This window comes from Mustela putorius, unplaced genomic scaffold (assembly GCF_011764305.1).
Source record: "Mustela putorius furo isolate JIRA1106 unplaced genomic scaffold, ASM1176430v1.1 tig00000224_pilon_pilon_pilon, whole genome shotgun sequence".
Classification (NCBI taxonomy): domain Eukaryota; kingdom Metazoa; phylum Chordata; class Mammalia; order Carnivora; family Mustelidae; genus Mustela; species Mustela putorius.
In genome coordinates this window covers 3,054,823-3,074,129 of record NW_025421321.1, presented here as the reverse complement: position 1 = coordinate 3,074,129, position 19,307 = coordinate 3,054,823, and the positions used below count along the sequence as shown (strand labels likewise).

At 37.7% G+C, this 19,307-nt stretch overlaps 1 protein-coding gene across 2 annotated transcripts in view; it reads left to right on the top strand.

Moving 5' to 3' along the window:
- GCC2 (GRIP and coiled-coil domain containing 2) overlaps positions 1–18,375 on the top strand; it is a 54,686-nt gene extending 36,311 nt beyond the window's left edge. Inside the window, exons 16-23 of one of the 2 annotated variants that reach the window (XM_004764348.2) lie at positions 369–506; positions 1,581–1,702; positions 3,077–3,253; positions 6,063–6,280; positions 8,264–8,458; positions 9,438–9,577; positions 11,217–11,418; positions 16,701–18,375. In XM_004764348.2, coding sequence (XP_004764405.1) covers positions 369–506; positions 1,581–1,702; positions 3,077–3,253; positions 6,063–6,280; positions 8,264–8,458; positions 9,438–9,577; positions 11,217–11,418; positions 16,701–16,771 — 1,263 coding nt within the window. In that variant the 3' untranslated portion in view covers positions 16,772–18,375. Of the gene's footprint in view, positions 1–368; positions 507–1,580; positions 1,703–3,076; positions 3,254–6,062; positions 6,281–8,263; positions 8,459–9,437; positions 9,578–11,216; positions 11,429–16,700 lie in introns of both variants that reach the window. The other variant, XM_013062377.2, reaches the window with a different exon arrangement.
- Positions 18,376–19,307: the final 932 nt, after the last annotated feature.

Below are 19,307 nucleotides of genomic sequence, written 5' to 3'. Positions count from 1 at the left end.
ATATTCCCAGTACTCTTTCAGTAATAGTAGTTTTTTTATCGCTTATATATACTCATGATTCAAAACTCAAGTATAATTTTAGGGGCGCCAAAACTCAAGTGTGTTTTTAGGGTGGCTCAGTGGGTTAAAGCCTCTGCCTTTGGCTCAGGTCATGATCTCAGGGTCCTGGGATTGAGCCCCACATAGGGCTCTCTACTCAGCAGGGAGCCTGCTTCCTTCTCTCTTTCTGCCTATCTTGCTACCTACTTGTGATCTCTCTCTCTCTGTCAAAGAAATAAAATCTTAAAAAAAAAAAAAACTCAAGTATGTTTTTAAGGCAAGTCTCTTTAGCCAGTTTACTAGAGCTTAATTGAAAGGTTTTGCCCCAGATTCAGCTGGCTGAAATAACCTCCGAGAAGCACAAAGTTCACGAACACCTGAAGACCTCTGCGGACCAGCACCAGCGCACACTGAGCGCATACCAGCAGAAAGTGACAGCCCTTCAGGAAGAGTGCCGCGTTGCCAAGGTACGTTCCTCACATAGACCCAGCAGACAGATGTTACCACCTAGCATGCAGTTCTCATGAGGGCTGTGGTCTTGCCTTTTAGGATTTGCTGTTGTTTAAGAGCACTTATTAAAAGTAAGTACCTGTTGCAGCTCATCTGACCTGAACCCCAACCCCATCCAATCCTGTCACTTGTATAACCTTTTTTTGTTAAAAGGGAAGACATGGGTACACGTTTCCATTTTAAACTTGTTTTGCAATTCTGTGTGTAAGAGTTATTTTCTTTTAATTTTATGCTTTATATAGTGCTTTCTGAGGGCCAAATGATTATAAACTAATATTCCAATAGAATGGTTGTGAGGGCCTACTTTCTTCAGCATGCAAAGCAGACCCAGTACAGTAGCTTTGTGAGAGGTGCAGCTCTGATATAAGCCAGTTTGGCAGAAGGGTCCCAGGAGATCACGTTGGGAAAGTAGAAGACCTAGAATTTCATTTTTCCTGTCTCTTTGAAGTTCGAGTGGCTTAATTTCTTTGAATTTATTTTTCTTATATTTATGAAAAGAGGAATTCCTCTCCATAAGTGAAAATCTTTCTAAGGTTTCAAAGACAAATAAATAGTGCCATTACGAAATTTATGGGTACTGACACTACCAGGAGGAAAACATGGTAGAAACATCTTTTGTCAAACAAAATTCTATCATTCAAATGCTTTTAAAAGGTTATAAGACTTGGTCACCTTGTGGCTCAGTTGGTTAAGTGTCTGGCTTTGGATCAGATCCTTATCCTAGGGACCTGGGATCTCGCTGGTGTCTGGCTTCCTGCTGAGCAGGGAGTCTGCTCTCCCTCTGCCCCTCCCCCTGCTTTTGTTCTCTCTCTCTCTCTCTCTCTCTCTCTCAAAAAACAAATCTTTAAAAAAAAAAGTTTTAAGGCCAACAGATGCACACTTCTTAAAGGAAGTTAAGGAGTAAGGAGTGTTGGACATTTTTACTCATTTTCTAAAACATTTTCATCTTAAATCATTACTCTGAAAGAAAATAGGATTATGTTACAATGAATCTGCAATAGAAAAATCATTCTTTCTTTTAAATGTTGTAGGCAGAACAAGCTGCTATAACCTCTGAATTTGAGAGCTACAAAGTCCGAGTTCACAATGTTCTAAAACAACAGAAAAATAAATCTGTGTCTCAGACTGAAACTGAAGGAGCTAAACAAGAAAGGTAAGGTCTAAATTAAAAGAAACATCCAGGGTTCCCCCCTTTCCTCTAAAACAGATTCTCTACCAAGTAGGCTGAGAATCCTGCTTTGATTTCATTTGACTGAGGAATTTTACATGTAATGAGAGCAGAGTTTCTTGGCTTCACTGTTTCTCTAGGCAGTAACAGGGAAACATCTCTATGAAGGGCACTGTTACAGACTCATAAAACTAATATGTAAGCAGCGAAACCAGAAAATAGGCTAAATAGTGTTATCTTGTTGTAGCAGGAATCGGTCAGAGCAGAAATACAGACATTAAAATTACATTATGATTAGTTTTTCCAATTTTGAAAATTGAGAAATAGAAGAATAAAATTGCTTCCTTGACATACCCACCATTAATTAGGCTAAACAGAATTGCTTAAAAACATTTTATTTATTTCAAAAAGTTTTAAATTCTGTACTAAATTCTAGCCTAGAATTACATTTTTCTTCTTAAATTTATGGCTGTCTCAATTATGTTTCAGTGGTATCTTGTTTATTGTATCTTTAAAACTAACATACAGATAATTTTTAAATTATTCAAAAATATACTAGGAATATGAAATAGGATAATCTATAGCATGTGTGCTTTGTTTTTAAGTAGAGGTTCAGTATTCAAAGTAATTTTACATCTGCTTCTTACTGTTCTAAGTAGGACTAAATATCTGCAATGTTTGTATGATACTTTTCATTCAAATATCTATTAAATATGGGAACTGTAGACTGAAAAATGAGGTATTTTCTCTGTTAATAGCTCATCCTCAAATTTCAAAGTGAAATTGAATATTGACACCTTTAATATGAAAATGTCAGCATTTGCAAGAGCCTTTTTTGATTATGCTGGAATTTTGGATTCATATTATTTTAATGTAAATGTTTTTTACATTCCTTCTATTTTCTTATGCGTAAGATGGTTTTTTCTAAAAAAGTAAACTCAGTGAATTGTATCAGTTGAAACAGAATGAGGGGCTTTCACTATTTGTTTTTTATAGCATTCTTCCCCTAATGGTTGGCTTACAACTATGTAATTTTTTTTAACTAAAAGCATAGTGCTATAACACAGTAGGCCATTTTGATGCTATCCAATAGTTTCTTCTCCATTTGAGTATGAAATTTATAAGTTCAGAGATGTTTTTTAAAATCTGCAGGGCCTAGGGTTTAAAATCTGACTACTATAACATATATTTAATCCTAGTCTCCGAATTCTCCCAATTATTCAATTTCCTTTAGAATCATCCATAATAATAGCAAGTGTGTGACATTAAAGATGAAACGATTAAAGTAATAAAATTTATTTGAAACCACAAAATCAGGTTTACCTCTTCTAAAACTTTTTATAAAACTGTTTGTTTCAGAGAACACCTGGAAATGCTGATTGATCAACTAAAAATCAAATTACAGGACACCCAAAATAACTTACAGATTAATGTTTCTGAACTTCAAACACTACAGTCTGAACATGATACTCTCCTAGAACGGCATAACAAGATGCTTCAGGAAACTGTGTCCAAAGAAGCAGAACTCCGTGAAAAGTAAGGTTGCTGGCAGTACTAACAGTGTTTGCGCTGGGCAGCAAAATGTTTCTTTGTGAAATTCCTAATGTGTTGTTCCTTGGGATAAATAAAAATTGAAAATAAGAAATAGATATTTCTGGGGGCATCTGGGTGACTCAGTTGGTTAAGTGTCTGAGTCTTGATTTCTGCTCATGTCATGATCTCAGGGTTGTGAAATGGAACTCCTGGGATCTTTTTCCTCTGCCTCTTTTTCCTCTCTCTCTAAAAAATAAATAATAATCTTTAAAAAAAGAAGAAGAAGAAGAAGAAAAAGAAAAAGATATTTCTAGAGGCTTAGTAACTTTGTTTTTCTATCCCATTTTGATTGTTTTTATACTTTACTCTTTTAACAACAGTTAATTTTATCTGTTCATCCAGTAATCTGTTTCTCCTTTGGCCTTCATGGCCAGAATTTTCTTTAAAAAAAAAAAGAAAGAAAGAAAAAAACCCACTTTCCAACTCAGGTGTCAAATTACAAGCATTTTTCTTTCTCTCTAGTGGAAAACATTCACACAGCTGCTGAATCACAAAGAATATGGCACTTACCTTTGCAGCTGTTTTCAACTTGTCACAGTGTTACCTTTCGTTAATCAGTATTTTAGATAGGCATCAGGGGTATTGGCAGAAGGAACAGATTGATGTGAACAAGGATATTTGAATTCCTGTAATGAAGAAATTGGGTGGTAATATCTGTTGTACCTTAGACTAAGGAAAAGAGTTCTTCATTGAGCATCAAGTGTGTTGGAATACTTTATATATTTCAGGTATGCTTTTAATACTTATCTAATTGATGGTAATCTTGAAAGCTTCATCTTCCTGGCTTTTTAATCTTTTAATAGTGTAATTTATATATGTTAACCATGTAAATCAAAAGTTTCAGGGAAGATCTACCAGTTTTATAGCTACCTATCACTAGGGTTTACTGGGAGATTTGCTGAAACACAGCGATGCTTGCTATTTATATCAGAAATTTCCCATATTGATTTTTACTCTAGAAAAGTTACTGCAAATTATATTGCTAAGACAAATAAATTGCAAGTGATGCCTCTAAAGTTTAATGACTATTTTTGGCGGGGCCTCTACTATGTGCCAGTCTCTCTTAAGTACTAGAAATTCACATCATTTTCAGGTATCTATAGAGGTCTTATTCCCCTTCTTAGAAATATTAAGAATAATGTTGTTATTGTCTGTCCCCCAGTGTGAAGAAATAGCCTTTTCTTTATAAATTCTCTTCTTTTTAAGCATCTTAATACTCATACTTTCCCCATATGAGATCATAAAAATGAGATTGTAAAAATTATAAAAATAACTAGACTGACCAACTAATACTTATATTGCCGAGGATCCAGCTATATAAACACCCCAGTTACAGCTGAGACATAGTAAATTTCCATCAGCATAGTCATTCTGGGTCCATGTTGGGGTTCAGGCTTTTAGCTCTTAGGTAGGTAGAGTCAGATGTACCACTGAGACCACCTGCAAACTACCAACCTTACTTCCAACCTAGCTCTAAAATGTAGCGATTATCTTCCTTAGGAAATTGTTGTTGTGTCTGCTGATGGTTTTTCCTTTACTTTTGTACTAGTGTTTGAACATAATGCTCACAGAAAAATGCAGATTTGAGGAGTAACATATACAGTAGCATTTTCTGAACTCATTGATCGGTGTAAACTTGACGCTTAAGAAACCTTTTCTTAAACATACGATATTTTTATTGTATGTCACTTTTAGCCACTAAATCTTGTCTTAAAACCTTAATATAGTGTGCATATGTGTAGCACATAGATAAAAAATCTTGGAATGCTATGTGCTAAACCATTAACAATGTTTACCCCTGGAGCTGGGATTTTATACTGCAAGGGATGGGAGTGAATAAGAGAGAGCTCTCACTTTTTTCTATAATTGGTTCCATATTATTTGAAATTTTATGAGAGTACTTGTGGTACTTGTGGCTCTCTGGCATAAAAAGAAAACTTTTTTTTCTTTTTTTTCTACTTTTTACTTTTTTCTTTTCTTTTTTTTTTTTTTTTGTAACCAAAGCCAAACGTTAAAAATCAAGACTAAAATAGAACCACGGAAAACAGTGGTTCCCAAATGATAGTTCCACTGACTAGTACCAAGCTGATTAAATAAAAATCACACGGAAAACTGTTAAAAGTAGGCGATTTCTAGGACCACCTTTGGAAATTCTGATTCTGTGGCTCTAGAATGAGAACTAAATGTATTTTTAACAAGGGACCCAATGATTCTAATGTGCAGTGAGATTCAAAAACAGCCATAGTAAACCAAGCCTTTGTGTTTCAGAGTGTTACATTAATTGGCTCAAAAATTATTCAGGAAACTTCCTTTCAAGCTTTCCTTAAGACTTCATTTATGAGTCGAAAGAACATATTCTTTTTCCTGTTTTCAAGGTAATAAAAAAAAGATACCCTATGCTTATATGAACATCCACATAAGATAACCTGAAAGGGGCACTGATATAAAGTATGTATTATGCTCTAAATTTAGTCCTATTTTCTGATAAGTGATGAAGGAAGTTCCTCATCTGAACCATTGTAACATAGTTACTCAAACAAGGTTTCTTGTTACAGAACACAAAGATGATTTGAACGAGATGAGTCCCCAGATGGTTAACACAGTGAATACCATTATAGACGCTTAGCAGTTAATTCATACATTTAATAGATATCTCGGGGCTAATTATCAAGTAGAACCCAGTTGAGAAAAGCTGAGTCAACATGTCAAGTTGAAAGATCTGCTACGAAATTAAGTTCCTCTCACCCTTCAGGTTGTGTTCAATACAGTCAGAGAACATGATGCTGAAATCGGAACACACACAGACTGTGAGTCAACTCACATCCCAAAACGAGGTCCTTCGCAGCAGCTTCCGTGATCAAGTGCGCCATTTGCAGGAAGAGCATAGAAAGACCATGGAAACTTTACAGCAGCAACTGTCCAAGGTGGAAGCTCAGCTTTTCCAGCTTAAGAGTGAACCAACCACAAGAAGTACGTGTGTGTACATGAGAGCATCCGTCATTCACCTTTGCTCACATAGTTATGTCACTTAAATACATTCATCACAAATCCCTAAGAAAAAAGAAAATTTACTAGGTGACAACCAGTGCCAATTCTGTGATTAAAGAATTTTGGTTTTGCTTACTGAGAAGATATTTGAACCATTTGACCCCTTCCTGGTTATACTTATAGCAGCCTGTATCCTCTTCCAGTACTGATTTTCCTGTATCTGTTCCCCTCCACGTAATGCCATTTCCTGTTCTCTGACTCAGACGTACTCTGCAGTCTCGTGACGTGTGTCCAAATTCCAGTATTCACTGAATCCGTTTGGTGTTCTCCATCGTTAGTCATCAAATCTATCTATTTTGTAATTAGGAATATTAGAATGAGAGGCTTAGAAATACCCAAGCCCCACTGAACTTATAGGATTGATTGGTTACTATAGCTTTTTTCCTTTAAAATTTCTCCTTAGTTGGAGATTTAGTTCAGCTACAGCTGGTATCTTCCATTCTCCTCCCTGGAAGAGATGGAAATGTGCCAGCCGAGATGAGGCTACATCATCTTTAAGGTATCAACTTTATACTTAATACCATTTACCTTGGAAAATGTCACCAGGACACTGGCAGCAATGGGTTACTCATCAGGCTGTGAACCCAGCTTCAAGAAATTCAGCCTAGGCTGCCTGGGTGGCTCAGTAGTTATGCCTCTGGCTTCAGCTCAGGTCATAATACCAGGGTCCTGGTAACAAGCCCCACATTAGGCTCCCTGCTCAATGGGAAGCCTGCTTTCCCTCTCCCCACTCCCCCTGCTCATGTTCCTGCTCTTGCTGTTTCTATCTCTGTCAAATAAATAAATAAAACCTTTAAAAAAAAAAAAAAAGAATTCAGCCTATGCCAAGAGTCATCAAAGGAAGTAATCAGTCAGGGAAACACAGTCACATGAGAGATTGTGATCTAGGAATCAGCAGTGGAATAAGCAGTTGGCACAATATCAGAAATCCTGGAAAGTGATTCAGCAAAGGCAGCTGGAGGCTAATGTTTGAGAAAAATGAGGCAACATCATGGAATGGAAAATAAATGAAATTGGAAGTTAAAAGATATGGCATAGAATTTGCTTCCTAACCCTGCTAAGATGCCTTGGGCAAAGTCATTTAATTTCCCTGACTTTTGTGTTTCTTGGGATTAATCAAGTAATGTGTTTGAAAGTGCCTTATAATTCTTACAGTTCTATCCAAGTGTTCACTATCAGCAAACAGGACAGCCTGGCTGGGGGAGTAAAACAGATTAGTTCTCTGGGGCACCTGGGTGGCTCTGGGTTAGGGCCTCTGCCTTCGGCTCAGGTCACAATCCCAGGGTCCTGGGATCGAGCCCTGCATTGGGCTCTCTGCTCAGCGGGAAGTCTGCTTCCTCCTCTCTGCCTGCTTCTCATCTCTGTCTGTCAGATAAATAAATAAAATCTTAAAAAAAAAAAATAGATTAGTTCCCTGCCCTGGGTGCTAGGCATTTCTTGGTTGAACACTGATGATGTGAGGGGGCGATGGAAGGACCCAACAAAGGTGAAGATGTAAGGTAGTGATGAACAAGTACATCTGCTCAGCAGAGTTCAGCAAGTGTATTGTGTTCAGAAAGTATGCAGCTATCTGAAATACCTAATCCTCAAAAACAGTCTAGTTGAGAATTTCTGCCAGTATTCTGCAACTGTATAGCCCTCCCTGTTATGGTATCTAATAATAGAGCTTATCTAGGTGGTAGCAAATAATTTATAGTTTCTATTGAAATTACTTAAACGATTAAAAGTTAATAACTGTTTTTAGGGCAGTCTTAGAAATTCTTTATGCACCATTTATTGGTCTTCTAGTTACTGAAATTCGCTGTCATTCCTATGATCATTTTAATTTCATTGTGTATCTCTGTGAATGCAGAATCCATGATTTTGAACAATCTCACACTTACTTTTTTAAAAAAAATTCAATAGGCCTGGCTTCATCTCACCAACCTTTGAAGAACCTTCGAGAAAGGAGAAGCACAGATCTCCCCCTTTTGGACATGTATGCCATTACCCGGGAGGAGGGAGAAGGAATGGAGACCACCGACACAGAGTCTGTATCTTCCTCTGGCACTCACCCACAGTCTTTAGAGCAGCTGCTTAATTCTCCTGAAACTAAACTGGGTATGTTTTTCCTCTTTAGCTCTACTGTCTTGTCTAATAAATCCTAACTCTTAAGTTTTATGTGCTTTTTTGAGCTACTCTAAAAAAATTTCTTTCAGTGTTCTACTCCAAATGGAAAACTCTCCTGCAGAATGAAACAGTTGAGTGTTTTAAAATAAAATGCTAGTTCTGCCCCAAGCTTGAGCCAGAAATAGATGGTTGGAAGTCCTATAGTGGTATCAGAAAGTAAGATGAACTATTCTCTCATCCTTCTAAGAGTTTGACAGCTTTTATTTATTCCTCTGTTAGATTTATTAGACATACTAAAGCTTCAGTGTATGTTAGTTTTACCTGTCATGAATGTTCACAATTCGGGGTGAATTCTCTTCTCTCCTGAAGCTTCAGGATCTAGAGTAAAGACTGTTTATGTCTTTGGTCACTAATCTTGGTGTGGATGGAAACTGCAGTCCCACCAGACAAGGTTAGTAATGATCACAAGAGAGTGACAGCAGACTCCAGAATTACATCTGGCTTTGTGATTTTTGCCAGATTACTTATCAACTCTGAGCCTTTTCCCTCATCTACACAATTTGAATAATGATACTTACCCACCTCCTATAATATTCTTATGAGCATCCATGATATAAATGATTGGTAAATGTTATTATTCCCCTCGTTTATAAGTAAAACAACATAAACTCTTGGGATATAGAGGAGTGCGAGAATAGTCTAGAAACACAGGGCAAACAAATTCTAGAATTGGGGCTTGTAGAGCTTGAATTCAATTAGATTATATACTTTACAACATAGATTCTGCCTTATTTGTGTCACGTTCGAAGTATAACCTTTCAACTGAGATATGTTGAACAGAAGAATGACAGAGAGTGGGCCTGAGTAATACTGTAGAGTAAGAGATCTGTGCTTAGATATATTTCTTACTTAGAATCAACATCTGTAATCTCAGATTTTGACACTTAATGACTGGAACAACATCTTGCAGAGCCTCCTCTATGGCATGCTGAATTTACCAAAGAAGAATTGGTTCAAAAGCTCAGCTCCACCACAAAAAGTGCCGATCACTTAAATGGCCTGCTTCGGGAAACAGAAGCAACCAATGCAATCCTTATGGAGCAAATTAAGGTAAGATCAATACTGCCACCCAGAAAATTCTCTCTGCAACAGGTTGGTTTTCTTGACCCCCCCCCACTCTCCAGATGAGACACATCCATCACATCTTCATTCTTTACGATGTCACGTTCCTGAAACTGAGAAATATAAATTGCTTTGGATATATATTATATAAAGACTAACTAAATTACTATCTTTTCTTAGAAACTATGATAGATTTGAGAATGGATTAGAATAGGTTCATAAGTCATTGTTCCACATATGCTTAGGGAAAACTTAAGTGGGTATGAGCCCTTATGCTCTAAAGATAAACTAGGGACACTTCTCATTCAGATCATTCAGCTGATGTTTATGGCACTAAACTTATCACAAATTGTGGGTGGAGATAGTAAAGTACCATAGGAAACTTTCCTACTTAAATGTGACACTAGAAACGTGTGGCCATATGTAGATAGTAGAGTAGTTGAGGGTTACACAATCCACCGTGGCTCACAGCTAAGTCACTTCTCCAAACATAGTCCTGCTACTTAACTGAGCAGTTCTTGTGAGCCAGGCCCTGGGCTTTACATATATCATCTGTCTAATCCTCATTCTCACTGGTGAGAGAATGCCTGAAGCTGATAAATGGTGGAGCAACATTCCAGCTCCTGTCTGTCTGGAAAGCACATGGTTCTGCCCTCTGCATCCTTCTCCAAATCGACTATCCTCCCTCTGTGCAGGGCCTCAGCTATCCTTCTTAAATTAATTTTTTAATGCTGAATTACTTAGCTGTTCATAGTAAATTATGTATATTGTGACATTCCACCTCTAAATATTTTAGTATGCATCTATATAAAATAACATTTTCCTACATAGTCAAAACATTACCACATCTAACAAATTGCTAACTAGCCCAGTGAACTAAGTGACTATTCAAATGTGGTATTTCCACAAATTTCCATTCCTCAAACACTTTAGCATTCTACTGTCTTTTGCATATCCTGTTGCCCCATTTTTCTGGTGGTATTTTAGATTGTCTTATATTCCTGAATTTTCACTCTATCATAGACTTGGCTTTTATTTTGGTAAACAAAACAGCTGTGGTGCATCAGGTAAATATAACTTCCCGCTGGACACCGTAACTACCTGCAGTCTGTGAGCAGGGCAGGAAAGGGGTTAGTGGTGGATGTAGATGTTTACTTTAGTCCCTGGTTTCAAGCTCTGCTTGCCCTCTGCAGTGTGTCTTATCCCACAGCGCTGAGCCCACTGGTTTACTTTCTGTAGAGAATAGGAGGTGAAGGGAGCATCATGGTAGTTGGTACCATGACAGGCTGACTATGTAGACTTGACATCAGTCCTCAGTCTTCAACTCCATTTCCTGTACTCCTTTATACTTTGAGGCAGGAGCTTCTTGGTGTTTCTGCGGGATCCATTCTGTCAGTGATACTTAGTGTGCCACTGGGCTGAGTCTCTTCCACTTTATCTCCTTCCCATCTTGTAGGAATTTCTTGATATTTCTCATCTGTTTTTTTTTCCTTCTCTCCTAATCACTCCTTTATAGTCATTTTTGGGGGCATTTCGGGAGGAAGAGAAGAAGAGTGCATATGTTCAGCCTGCCATGTTTAACCTGAAGCTCCTAAAACTCATTTTTAACTCATTTCTCCAACATCAGCTCCTCAAAAGTGAAATAAGAAGATTGGAAAGAAATCAGGAACGAGAAAAGTCTGTGGCTAACCTGGAGTACTTGAAGAATGTCTTGCTGCAGTTCATTTTCCTGAAACCAGGTAGTGAGAAAGAGAGACTCCTTCCAGTTATAGACACAATGTTGCAGCTCAGCCCTGAAGAAAAGGGAAAACTGGCTGCAGTTGCTCAAGGTTGGTGAAGGAAAGTATTAAAACTCTTGTTGGATAACTTACACTCAATGTTGGACTTATGGTTGAAATTCTGTGTGCTTACAATCTTGCTTGTGACATTGTGACTTAAAACATTTAATATTTGGTTCATTTGAGTGAGTTCTATCATATATGTAACCTGTGACTAGATTTGAAAAGCTAACGTTTTAATACTTCAGGGCAATTATAGTACATAATATAATTTTAAGATGCAACAAGTACAATAGTGTTTAGTTAGATCTTTGAAAGTTAGACATGTAATTCTAGCCTTGAATTCTATCAAAGTGGTTTTATTTTATATCATAATTAACATGCATTAGCTTATTCTTTCCTACTCACTGCCCCCCACCACCACCTCACTCTTACTCCTTCCCCTGCCAAATAGTCTAGAGGCAGCAGAGTCATATGACCCAACAGTTGGTCCATATCGTACATGACAGTCCCATTTCTCAAGGCAGACTCTGTTTTAAAGCTGTCCTGTATTTGGTGCTTAGATTTTTGTGGCAAATAGATTTAACACTGTGATTTTATAAACTCCTTTAAATGATTCTCATATAACTGCTGTAGTTACCTGATTTCAGACTACTCCTTAAAGATCATGGTTTCATTTTTGTTAATATAAAATGTTTTTATTTGTGACCTTTTCAAGCATACAGGCAGAATGCTGTCATGTCCTTTGTAGCTATCATCTTTAACAATTTTCATAATCAGACTTCTTTTGAAAGGGGAAGAGCAGAGCTAGAGATTTTTTTTTTTTTTTTAAGATTTTATTTACTTATTTGACAGAGAGAAAGCACAAGCAGGAGGAGCAGCAGGCAGCAGGAGAGGGAGAAGCAGGCATCCTGCAGAACAGGGAGCCCGATACAGGGCTCAATCCCAGGACTCTGGGATCATGACCTGAGCTGAAGGCCGATGCTTAACTGACTAAGCCACCCAGGTGCCCCAGGGCTAGAGATTTTAAAGCAGATCCCACACATCATATGATTTTCCCAGCAAACACTTCACTGTGTATCGGACTTCTCTGCCATCTCTACCCAGTTTATGCGCGGTGTTCCGATTATTGCAGATGTCTTTGTGCAGCATCCTAATAGGGCTCACACATTGCATTTGGTTGATGTCCCTTAAGCTCTGTTTTGTTTTTGTTATCTATAGCAGTTCCATGTTCTTTTTATAATATGTCAATTATTAGTTGAAGAAACTGGTCATTTATCCACTAGAAGCTCAGTTCTGGATTTGGCACTTTGAGATAGCATGTAAGTTGTTCCATTGTTGCCTGTAAATAGGAAGTCAGGTCTCTGCTTAGACACAGGTGCAATTGGAGAGGGTGGGAGATAAAAATCCCTCATAGGTGTATTGAAAGTACTGTGTACTTTCTGAGACATCACATTAGTAGGCCCAGAATGTCTGGTTGTCCCGCTTTTGACTGGTTTATCTCATCATGTTGGTGTTTTGGGGTTGTTGTTTTTTTAAGATTTTATTTACTTGAGAGAGAGAGAGAGAGAATGCACAAGCATTAGGAGGAGCAGAGGGAAAGAGACAAGCAGACTCCCTGCTGAGCACAGAGCTGGACAACAGGAGTCAATCCCAGGACCCTGAAATCATGACCTGCACTGAAGTCAGACACTTAACCAACTGAGCCACCCAAGCACCCCATGTTTGTGTTCTTCAGCACATTCCTTTATTCCCTAAAAATCCTGGCTACGCTAGTAATGCTGGAGAGTGATCCTCAAGATAGAGCAGGTGTCAGAATCATCTGGTGAGATGATTAAAACTCAAATTGCTGGCCGCACACTCCCAAGTTTCTGATTCAGTAAATTTAGTGTGGAACCCAAGAGTTTGCATTTTTAACAAGTTCCCAGGTGATACTGATGCTCTTGGCCATTATTAAGCTAGTGTACCTTTGAAAGATTATTCACTTCTTATCTCTTAATTACATGAGAAAACAAAAGAAAACTTTTAAAAATTTGAATTAAAAGTGCTGTGGTCTGGCAGCAGATAGAGATATGGCTTAAGCAAGAGTTATTGAACTGAAAGATCAGAAGGAATCATCAGAAAAAGAAACAAAACAATGGAAGAAAAAATGAAAGAGTGGGTAATAGACACAGAGGGTATACTGAAGATAACTAATACATATTTAATAATTGAAGTTCTAGAAGAAGAGGAGAGGAAATAATGAGATAGAGACAGGATTTGAAGAGAATGAAAATTTCTCAGAGCCGATAAAGGACATCCATCCACACATTTGAAAAATCTCAATACAATTTCAAGTAGAATAAATAAAAGGAAGTCTACCTCTTCGCATAAAAGTGAAACTGCCCCCCAAAAAGGACAGAGAAAAGTCTCAAAAGAAGACACATTGCCTCTTTACCTCAAAAGGAGTGGTAGGCTCACAGTGGACTTCTCAGCAGCATTGGTGAAGTACTATCTTTAGCATGCTGTAAGAAATAACTGTCAGCCTTCAAGAAATATTTTTCGAGATCCTTTCTGATAGAAACTTTAAGAATTTGCCTCCATTGGAAATCTCAGCAACATACTCCATGTAAAAGGAAAACCTAAGTGAAAGGTCTGAGGTGCAAGAAGGAATGTCATGTACAGGAGACTTGTCACCATGCTGCAGATAAGAGTCCTGAGCCTCACCAGCCAGACCAAGGATATTTCTTTACCAAGGCCTTCAGGACAACAGACCACGTCATACATGTCTGGGGTGCAGAAACGAGGCTAAAAAGAGGGCTACTCTTCCTGGCACTGAAAAGAATGGAAGCATAAGAGCAGAAAACACAAGTACCTCGTGCCTCCTTCATCTCCTTTGAAGCAGTATTTACATTTTCTGATTTTGTATGGAGTTTATACCAGTATTTTTCATTCAGGTTGCTAACCACTACTGGATGTTGAAATTAATTTGGTGAATCACATCCAGAATATTTTTTTTTAATGGAGAGAATGAGACAGACATCAGAATACATTGAATCTCATAGGGATAAGAAGTGTTTCATGAAACTCTCTGGGTATATGGGTAGATGTTGGTATCTGTCTGTATCAACTCCTGATATAAAATGTTTGTCTTTCTATGGGTCTGGGTCACAAATATTTGAGAAACATCAGCTTAGGGGATAAACTAGATTATCCAACTCTGACAAGTGATGTCAAACTTCCTGTAATAAACACCGTTTAAGGACCCAGCTCACACCGCAGGCAAGTATCAGGAGCTGCTCAGAGCTGCCTGTGGCATTGCTACGTAAGGCAAAAAAACACAGAGCACTGCATTAGTCTCAAAACAAGTAATGTGAAGAAGACACTGCAAAAGTCAGTTGTTGCTGTGTGTGTAGTTCACATGTCAATTCCCCCTGCTTCCTGCATGTTAGATCCCACCACTGTTCACAGACTGCATTTTTCTTTTCTTCTTGAGACACAACTTGAGGTGAGCAGAGTTCGCTCCCTAAGTAAGTCAGTCATACAGTGCTTCTCTTTGTAAGACTGGAATCTCAATTTTGCTACTCAAGTAGGAGCTGAAAGTTGCTTCTTTACATTTTTGCTCCCTAACTAGGTTATAATTTACAGAGCTGTGTGTTGTTACTTAGTGTACAAAATTACTAAAGTCTAATACTCTGTAGAAGCAAATAAAGAGGAAATAGACCTGAAGTTAATACAAGGTTATATGCCAATTTTACCTCAATTATGTACAAAAAAAGAGAGAGGAAAAAAGGCAAAGACTTACCAAGCATTTTTTGGTCATCTCCAGGAAGAGAACACACTCATACTCACTGTAAGTGTCTAATTTGGTTTGCAGAGGACTCAGAACCTTATCAGAAAAGAATAGTTACTCAGAGCAGGTGCAGATGCATCCAATCTCAGCCTTTCTTGTGGTCCTCATATACCTAAGGACATGAACAGCTGCCAGGAACATTGTCTGCATAGGGCAGAATCCTGCCAGATCTGGGACATGGCTGAATTTTTGTTGTGTCGCAAGTCTTATACTCAGAGAGCACCATTCATTCCAGATGAACATACAGCAGTTTCTGCGTTTCATTTAGGAAATGCAGCCCCCTGGCTCTCATTCTTGGGAGCAAGGCCACTGCCTCTTCTAATGGGAGAAAGCAGAGTCAGTGCCCAGTTTTCCATCCCTTAATGTCACTTCCTCCAGCTTTCTGTGGAAAGACTGACTTCTAAAAAGTCTTCTGTCACTACAATGTCCTCTAGACATTCATGCCTTTATGTAATCCTCTCCCCTTGAGTGGCCATTAGACTGGCCTCGTGATTTGTTTCTAACTAGTAGAATACAGCAAAGGTGACAGGGTGCCACTTCCATGATTAGGTTAATTGTGACTTCTATCTCATTAGCAGACTCTACCTTCTCCACTTACAAGCTGACATTATTAAAGAGGCCACAAACCTAACCACTAAAAGGGAGAATCTCATGTCGATTATTTCTCAATAAATTTTTTAAAATTAAAAACCCATACATAAATGTTTAGAGCAGCTTTATTTTAAATTGGGAAAAACTAGAAACAACGGAAATATCCTTCACTGGTAAATGAGTAAAACAAACTGGTGCAGCCACACAGTAGAATCCTGCTCAGCTATAAAAAGGAATGAGTCACCGATACCCACAGGAACATGGACAGTTCTCAGATGCCTCCTGCTAAGCAAAAGGAACCACACTCAAAAGATACATGACGGGGGCGCCTGGGTGGCTCAGTGGTTTAAGCCTCTGCCTTCGGCTCAGGTCATGATCTCAGGGTTCTGGGATCGAGCCCCACATCGGGCTCTCTGCTCAGCGGGGAGCCTGCTTCCCCCTCTCTCTCTGCCTGCCTTCTCCCTACTTGTGATCTCTATCAAATAAATAAATAAAAATCTTTAAAAAAAAAAAAAAGATACATGACGTGGCCCAATTTATATTACTTTCTGGAAAAGGAAAATGGTGGGCATGGTGGTACTGCACCTTAAGAGGATGAAGTACTGTAAGCAAATTATACCTCAATATATACCTGATTTCAGAGTGATTAAAACCAGTTGTTTTTGTTTCTCTTGGTTTAGTTTTGAGGTTTACCACACAACTGTTTAGGTTCTAAGTTATGTAAAGGCTTCCATATTAAAAGAATGTACAAATTCCCCTTATTGTCAATAATTCTAGTTGTGCTGGGGTCTTTATTTTGGAATTGTCTAATGAAGAAATGCAAATACTGAAAGGTCAAGAACAGATTTGTAATGTCAAAGTATGTTCTGAGAAGATTAATGCATTTTTTTTCTTTTTGGACTCCCCAAAGGTGAGGAAGAAAATGCTTCCCGTTCATCCGGATGGGCATCCTATCTGCATAGTTGGTCTGGACTTCGGTAGATTGATGGGAAAACATTATTTATTAACCAAATAGAATCCATGTGGCAAAAAAGAAAGTTTCACATATATTGCTGTCATTCTTTTGTCCAAAATGTGTGTGTATATGTTCATATCTACATATATTTGTATATACGTCTGTCAGATGTATTTAAAAAGTCTCTGCTTGAAGTAAAAGTATGAAGTTAAAGTACAGCAGCCTGGTTGGACTGGTTGATACCAGTCCACAGCCCTCTGACTCTGTGACCTCCCAAGAGTGCTGCCAGATGAAAACACCAAGAAACAACACCACTCCCTCCTTCTGTGGAACCTCAGGACCCGCCTGTTTCTGGGCAGTACTGTGAATTTCGAAGTTAAATTTTGGTACAGTACCAACTGGAATTTAGGTTTTGAAAATAATGTTACAAGACTATTTATTGCAAGAGCAAACTTGCAGATAGATTATTATTATAAATTTTTGAAATGTAATTAGAATATGAAGGAAAATGCTTTGTGCATAACATTGACATGTTTATTAAGGGATTATAAAGCAAATATGTACAGTTAATTATGAGACTAACATTTTACTTAGTAACTTTAAAATGAACTGTTCTGTTTTTGTTTTTTTTTTCTCTACAATACATTATCTCAAAACTCATTATGTTGTCAGAAGCCCTCGTGTTGGCTGGTGTAACACAGAACATGAACACGGGACCAGCTCATTACCTTGGGGTGATTTTGTGGTGTCTCTCCAGGCTCTTGAGAGGGTTCATCTACTTTTAAGCCATAAATCTGTTTTAAGAATTCTTTCCATCTCCCCCATTAAAAATTTATCAGAACATCGACTGTGTCATGCAGCATTGTATCTAATAGGTGCTTCCCGTGGTTCAGCAGACATGCCATTCTGTATGCTCTCCATCCCAAGGAACTTCAGGAACACATCTTCGAGGTCAGTGTCACATTTTCACAGTCTTGTGGTGTTACCTGCCTTTGATGCCTCTAAATATATTTTATTGACAAGATCGGAATTGTGTTCTTAAATCATAAATTTGAGAATTCTATTTTTAATATTTATTTGTTAAAAAAATCACCACACAGTATCCTCTGTAAAAGTTCCCTTAAGCCTTCCAATTTATACTTTGATTTTCATTCTCAGCTGGTGAACTGACTTGGTTTACTCAGAACATTCATTTTGATTCCAGTTTAATTTAACTGAAATTTGCTGCTGAGATGCTGAGTTTGTTCTTTACAAAATATCTCCTATATCTCTTTCCTCCAGTTTTAGAACAGACCTAACTAGTGAATGTAATAATGAAAATGCATCCGTTTCAGAGCTGACTTTAAGTTTAGTAGTTTTTTTACTTTGTAAACTGTGAATATGCATATACCAGCAGCATACAATGTAACTGTAATAGTATTTAAATAAATTTCACTGTAAGTGTAGACCTTTTTGAAGTCTGTATAAACTTATTTTGAAATACAGTCTTTACTTATGAATGTAATAGCAAAAATACCATTTTGCATGATAAAAAAGTTAACTTTGATTACAAAGTGATATTCTTTCATGATTTCAGCAAGAAGAAATATACTGATTATTTTAGTATTTCTATTAAATATGTTTAACTGCATATCATATTTTTATGCCTACTTTTTTTCTGTTAGACACTGTCTCTTTGGAGTTTTTGAGTTAGTCTATGAATTGGCATTACACATTCCCTTACTACTGTCTCTAGACAGTTGGGACCTAGAGTATCAGGTACTTGAGAGAACATAGATTGACCTTTTGTTAGGTGTTGTGTGGATCATGATACCTTTTATGTCTGACATCTACCTTCCACCTGGAAGTGGGAGCCACACTTAGCCTTTCTTTGGGCTCCTCGCAAGTTCCAGCCTCCTCTGTGATGTATACAGTGAGCTTTGCTTACGCCCCAAAGAGCATATGATCAAGAATTATATTCCTTTAAACAAACTTTGAGCATTGCATTCCTTTAAACAGACTTTGGGAGAAGTGTCACTGAACTGCTTACTAGCAAAGCAAAGGCTTGCTAAAGGCAAGCAGTGTTTTGTGTTCTTTGTAAACCCCGTGTTAGCTGGTGATATCACTGGAAACCTATAGTATTGAGTGTACAGTTTCCAATAAAGATATAATTTGGTATTGGGCAAATAGCATGATGCAAACAAAAAATTACACATACTGTATGATTAAGTTGGAATGTAGTGGTCACAACTTGGTGTAAGACTATTCTGCTTTGACTTGGTATCTGAAAATCTACTATTGTTTCAAAATAAATGCACACTAAGGTAAACAATCTGATATAAAGTTGCAGGTGACTTTAAGCTCATTTTTACCCATGAGTGTTAAAAAGCATTTCATTATTTACATATAAGTTATATACAGAAGAAAAATCTTTTCCCCCTGCATTCATCATATGACTACATGGAGAGAAAATCAAGTTGTGACCTTCAAATTGTTGCTTTAAAAAAGATAGAAAGGTGCATGTTAATAGAACATTGAGGGTGCCTGGGTGGCTCAGTGGGTTAATCCTCTGCCTTCGGCTCG